At 39.1% G+C, this 6,837-nt stretch overlaps 1 protein-coding gene across 2 annotated transcripts in view; it reads right to left on the reverse strand.

The window, feature by feature from the left end:
• The window catches only part of EPDR1 (ependymin related 1), a 119,137-nt gene extending 115,740 nt beyond the window's left edge, over nt 1-3,397 (reverse strand). Inside the window, exon 1 of one of the 2 annotated variants that reach the window (XR_014173563.1) lies at nt 2,765-3,397. Coding sequence is in view for 1 of the 2 variants with exons in the window: in XM_081932611.1 (XP_081788737.1) it covers nt 2,765-3,015 (251 nt within the window). In the remaining variant the exon portion in view is untranslated. The remainder of the gene's footprint in view (nt 1-2,764) is intronic. The other variant, XM_081932611.1, reaches the window with a different exon arrangement.
• Between the last annotated feature and the right edge of the window lie 3,440 nt (nt 3,398-6,837).

Below are 6,837 nucleotides of genomic sequence, written 5' to 3' on the forward strand. Positions count from 1 at the left end.
TAAACTGTGGTAAGTCAAGGACTACCCGTAGTATTATGTATGTTTGCCTTGAGTTATCTACAAAGTAATAAAGATGGAATAAAAATGTAATAAATAAAATCCACTACAAGCTTCTTGTTCCAGCTGCCTTTATTCTTTTGGCCTGTGCCCACTAATAGAGAAATCCATTGAATGGTGTATGTGTACTGCACAACCATAGATGAGCAAAGCAACAAAGAGGAAGTCTCTAGATTTTCCTATCCATACCACATGCGATGAAGGATAGAAGATAATGTCTCTGAAAAAGTAGACATTTATCTATTATTTATTATTAGATTTATATCCTGTCTTCCTTTGCACAACTCAAGGTAGCCTTCCAGTGCTCCATCACTTTTCCCCAACAACAACCCTGTAAGGTGGATTTGGCCGAAGGAGAGTGAGCAGCCAAAAGTTTCTCAGCTGGTGTTCATGATGAGATAGAACTAGTGGTCTCTTTCCTGCTTTCTTGTCTATCACCTTAAACACATTATGAGATTCAGAGCTTGTGATTCATTTATCTTACAGTAATACTCTGCCTAAAGAAGTATTTACATAGAATTAAGTTCTATGTATTACTTTCATTGAATTGGTTCTGCTCCCCTGGATCTAAAACCATTTGCTTAATTATAAGCACTATTTTATCATAACAAAGGATACAAGATATAGTGCCAATAATAAAATGGGTGTTTATATTTGGGTACATATCAACTGCACTTGATTATGCCATCTTTATAAAAATAAAAAGTACGCTGTGAAAAATAACAACAAGAAGGCACATCCTGACAAGGCAGACAAGAACCTAACTATTTTTCAATCAGTTCGTGACAACTTGCAAAAGCGCCCAACACTGTCACGCATGTTTTACAATGCTTCCCAACAAAACACTGATGGTTTGCGTGCATCATACAACATTTCATTGCTGATTGCTAAGTCTGGAAAGCCACATACTATTGGTGAAGAACTCATCCTACAAGCCATTAGTGAGGTTCTGAGTACTGTTTTGCATAAGTCATCACATGATATAATTAAGACAATTCCTCTCAGCAACAATTCAGTGCAAAGATGCATAGATGAAATGGCTGAGAATGTGGAAGATGTATTGTGCAGCATACTATGGACAACAGACTTTGCATTACAGCTGGATGAATCAACTTTGCCAGGCAGTGAATCTTTACTTCTTGCTTATGTGCACTTTATTAAAGACGAAAGCTTGACTCAAGAATTGTTATTTGCGAGGCAACTAAAAACAGATACTAAAGGGGAGTCAATATTTCATGTTGTTGAGCTGTTTTTCAAAGACAAGGAAATTCCACTTACCAACATACTAGCTTATGCAACTGATCAAGCACCATCAATGACTGGTCACTACTATGGGTGCATTGCTTACTTGAAAAAAGCAGTGCCAAATGTCTTTACCATTCACTGTGTCATTCATGGCCAACATCTGGTTGCAAAAAACCTCAGTGATCACAGAAATTTCCTGACAGTTAGAACAATTAATCAGTGGAACAGCTTGCCTCCAGAAGTTGTGAATGCCCCAACACTGGAAGTCTTTAAGATGTTGGATAACCATTTGTCTGGAACGGTATAGGGTTTCCTTCCTAGACAGGGGTTGGACTAGAAGACCTCCAAGGTCCCTTCCAACTCTGCTATTGTATTGTATGATATTGTATTCATCTGCAAGCAGAGAAGCTACCTTATATAAGTTTAAGACTTTCTATTTAAAGAAAAACTAAATGACATCTATGTTACAAAAGATTCCTGTTTTTAATGCTAATTTTTACTTTCTTAATCTCCTCAGCTACAAATTCAAGTAAGAGTCTAGTGTTTTGCAACCAGATATAAAAAGTAGGGTGTGAATTCTGCAGAAGAAAGATTCAATTTACCACAACAGCTTTGTCTGCTATAGTATGCTCTTCTATATATCTATGAAAAGAACAGGCAACCTTGATATCTGTCTGTCCTCTTTCTTTATTTTCTGAAAGCTTGGAATGGAATGTTATGAAGCCAAAATTACAACAGGAACATGTACTGTACAAGCAAGTCAAATACTAAGTGGAGCAATAAGGGACCAAATAAAGACTTGGGGAAGAGAATTAAATATCTTTAAAGAGGCTGAAATTCTACACAGCAAAATCATGACCCAATTAGAAGTGCAAATCGATTATTTTTGTGTAATTATACTAACTCAAACATATGGAATAAAATTGGGGCGTGGTGGAGTGGTCAGCAGCGTGGTGGTGTGATCAGCACCTTCCTTCGTCCTATGTTTGTCCGCTGCTTCTGCGCTTTTTTTTTTGTTTCAAAACATTATTTGGGGCACTACTGCGTGGGGCTCACTTGAATCGTATTGCTGGGATTCAGCTATTAGGTATTCATTCCGCTTGTTGGGAATGGAGCCCAGTAGCACCCTATACGAACTCATAAACGAACATTTCAGGGTTGGCCGTATTCGGAGCTGCAGTAAACCACCCGCGCCGGAAAAATAAGGTGGATTTGTTACCGGCCTGCATGAAGCTCCCTCCTCTATTAGCGGATTATTCAATATGCGCGTGTGCAAGTTTTGCAGGTTTCCCCGATCGGGTAGAACCAAGCGGCGTGTAGGATTGGGTAGAGAATTTATTCCCCGCCTCGTGAAAGGCGAGGCTGGAAAAAAACTAAACAAGTCTCTCCGCGAATGTGACTAGGTATTGGCCGTCGTACTGGCTTCTCAAACTCCACCAGAGACATAGAAGGGGAAACTTACTTTCTGCAAGGGATGAACCTCTTTTTTTCTTCCAGAACCCGGAGGCGTTGGTTGGGACTATCATAAGATACCATGGCACGGATATTCCTGCCGCTGCTGTGGTCGTACTCCACCGTGCGGCCTTCCCATTGCAGCGGGGCCTTGCAGGGGACGACCGGTTGGGCCCTTGCTACCCAGGTCAAGCTTAAGAAAATGCTCATGATCAGCAACGCGAAAAAGCTGCGGCTGACACCGACGGTTTTGGGGGCCATGCCTTAGCCCACGTTCTCTTCTGCTCCGCGCGTTTAATGCTGCACACTCGGGTAGAATCCGCTCGTGAGCGGATCTCTTTCTTCCGGCGTGCCCTGATAGTCAATAGCAGAAGCGTGGATCTGGAAGGCTGCGAAGGGAAACGCCTGCTGCTGCTGCTGCTTGTCACGCCGCGATTGAACAGGAACTGCAGAGGGAGCTAACGCCACCACTCTGCCAAAAGAGCTTCGACCCAAGAAGCTCTGTGCTTCTGCGCGGGGAAAATAACGAGGGTCTTTTGGTTTTCCCAGCTAGATCATAATGGCTGCAGATCGCCGGTGGTGCTCTTTTGCAGGACTTCGTGGCAACGGTGTCGATGCCCTAAGCAGGAAATATAGTCGATTCGTCAGTTGTGGTTGCATCTTCACTGTGAACATAGGTAGCATTATTAAGCAGTCTGAAATTTTCTGTCTGCAGAATTTAGTTTCCTTTAGATGTTCCTTTAAATGGCAACTTTTTTTGCTAGAAATTATAGCAGTCGTTCAATTCTAACTCAAGCAATACAGTATATAGAATTGGATCCTAACATTGATTTACCTCATTGATCTATTTACTAGGAGTCTTTATTTAACTGCCTCTACATGTCCTTAGAGCCAGTTTGGTGTAGCAGTTGAGGTGTCAGACTGAAAACAAAGAGACATTGAATTCAAGTTTTGCCTTAGGCATAAAGTCAGCTATGTCATCTTTAAGAAGTCACTTTCTCTCAGCCCTAAGAAGGAGGCAATGACAAACCACTTCTGAAAAACTTTACCAAGATAGGGACTTGTCTGGGCAGTCTAGGAGAATGTGACACAATTGAACAGAAGAAGAAGAAATCTATATGATTACATTTGAACCCATTCCGTAATGTAATCATCGTGTTTCGCAAACATTAGAAGTGCATATATATTCTGGTGATTATTCATTTGCTAATAATGATATTAATAAGACCTTTTTCACATTTTCTTGAAAATAAACACAATTTATCTCTTCACTACTTTGCCCCAACTTGATTTATTGGAATTGAGGAAATGTCTAGAGGAGTAACCTCCTGGAACTCAAATCAGAGATGATTGTGGAATTGTTCTCATTTTTCCTAAATAATCATTTTGTTTGCTTTCTGGTAAAGAAAAGAATCAAAATGGAAAGAAAGTAGTGAATGAGTTCAATACATGACTCATTGCACTAGTGGAACCACTCATGCTTGCAGTGTCACAACACACCACATAGGTCCTGACGCAAGCAGCTCCACCGGTGCAACTAGCCTCGCGGCATCCTTCCGAGAGTGGCTCAACCATTGCGTAGAGCCTTGCAGCGTCCTTCCAAGAGTGTTTCCACCTGTGCGCTGAGCCTCGCCATGTTCTGCTGTGATCGGCTCCACCGGCGCAACAAGACCCGAGCTCCAGTGTCCAGCAACAGCAGAGCCAGCAGGAAGGGAGGGTGAAGGCTGGAGTGTACTGAGAGCTTGGCTTGTTGCGGCTGCAGGCAAGTAGACGGGACAGAGGGTGGGGCAGGCAGTAGCAGCACTCCCACACCCGTCAGCCCCCGCACTCACTGCCTCCAGTGCTTTAAAAAAATAAGATCTCCCTGAAAATAAGCCCGAATGCTTATTTTAGGAGCCAAAACTAAATAAGACCAGGTCTTATTTTCAGGGAAACATGGTAGTTCTATTATTACAGAATTGTAATTGTGAAAAGACACTCTTGGGGAAGCCGAATAGTATTGCAATGTCTTGTCAAATATATATGTTTCATTAGATTTAACAAAAATAATTTTATTAAAGATCTAGATACTATCCTAGTAAATATGCAAGTATGCCTGCATGTTTACATGTACACATACACATTTCTATTGTGAACTGTGTTTCAAATATCTCTTTCAATCCCACTTTTCTATTTCTGTAGATTCACAGTAAGTAGAATACAAATATCAGTGATCACCTAAATAGTCTTTCAAAGCACCACTTTTCTTTAATAAGTATAATCTTTATTGTCATTGTACTTACTTATAAGGGGTTCATGTTCCCTTTCACTAATATCTGCATTAACTATCTAGTGTATCTCAGTTTTAATCTTGAAGAAGCCAGGTTAGAACAGTATCATTTTGGAAATAGTAGCTAGCTCAAAGAGACATGCATTTTTGCTGTAAACCTCGCCCCAAAGTTGGTCAAATTGGAGGTAGAAAGTGTATAATGATGGTTTTCAGAAGACAATACATACTCAATAATTTAGACTCGGACATGGGCAGATAAATGCCAACTTGAAGAGACAAACATGGCAATAAGCTATTGATTGAAGATAGTGGGAGTTATAGCCCAGCACTAGTTGGAAAACAGTAGGATACATTGTTTGAGAAGAAGCGACTATGCTGTAGTATGCTATGGGAAACCAACATTAAAAATGAGTATTCAGAAATAAGGACTCATAAAAAGAAGTGGTCGTTTTTTTATAACACTGTATCTCTTAATTATTTTAAAGAATGATGTGAATGTTGTTAACATGAAGTTTATAAGATATATCTTTAATAAAAGAAAATCTAAAGTTTGATTTGTTCTTTGAGATCATCATGGGCATTATCAATTAAGGGTCAATTAACTGATTTCCCATCCAGTTAAGTTATTGTTATACTGTTACGTTGTTGAAAGCTTGTTCCTTCCTTCCTCAAATAGTTAAAAAAGAACAAAACATATACAGTAAGTGTTAACATTTTCCCCAAGAGCTGTATTAATATAGACTTCATGTAATGCTGCCATTGCCTTAAGACATTCACTACCACTAGATGCAATGATACCGTAGTTTATTGATTTTAATGGCTGAGGATTCCTTGGTGTTCTCTGAGCTTGCTTGTTTTCTTGCAGACATTTCATTATCCAAACTAGGTAACATCATCAGTGCTATTCTTAACCATTTTAATGGCTTGCAAAAGAACCTACCCTACAGAGAATAGATCTATCTATGTTCAATAAACATAGGTGAATGGATGTTATTCTGTTGAACTGTTTTTAATTTCCAGAAGTTGATAGCAAATAAAATGGGATGGTATTGTTGGTAAACAAAATATATCATTGACCAAATATAACAATCAATCAACCAATCCCCAGCTCCTTTGATCTTGATCTGTATAGGACAGTTCTTAGGTTATTAATAAAAGAGGAATATGAAAACTTACCAATTCTTAGCATGGCTTCTGTTCAGTAAATATCTAGAGGGGATAGGGTATGTAGTGCTGACGCTAATCTTTTTTTGCATTTGATCAACCTTGTTTGACTTGGAAGATAAATAAGAGAATCAAGTATAGTTAATCTTTGGATAGGAGACCATGAAGGGAGTTCAGGGCTGCAAAGCAACAGCAAAACATTGCGGTTCTCGTCCACCAAACAACTCCACTCATGATGCAAAGTCACCAGGATACACAACTTGAAAGATATCATTTTAAAAGATGTTACATTATCATTATATAAAACACAAAGTCATCCAGAATAACAGAAAAAATGTAATGCCACAAATTAATTATTCTATCTCTGGCCAGTTATTGTGATACTTAAGTTTTAAGTTTTAAACACTCTGAATTAAAGTCATTAGCATGTTAGACTGAACAGCAGAAAATGTAACATTGTTATTAGAACTTACACAAATGCTAAGAATTGGTACTACAACAAACATTTGTTTTACAAATAGGTGGAAGAACATAGCAAGGGAGGGCATATAACTGATAGATAAAAGTTACATCCTTTAAAGAAGGCTCCACATTTTCTGGACATCTTATTCATTGATATTAGTACAGTGAAGAATTTGCTAAAGTAATGG

The sequence above is a fragment of the Natrix helvetica genome (genome assembly GCF_964273705.1).
Source record: "Natrix helvetica genome assembly, chromosome: Z".
Taxonomy (NCBI): domain Eukaryota; kingdom Metazoa; phylum Chordata; class Lepidosauria; order Squamata; family Natricidae; genus Natrix; species Natrix helvetica.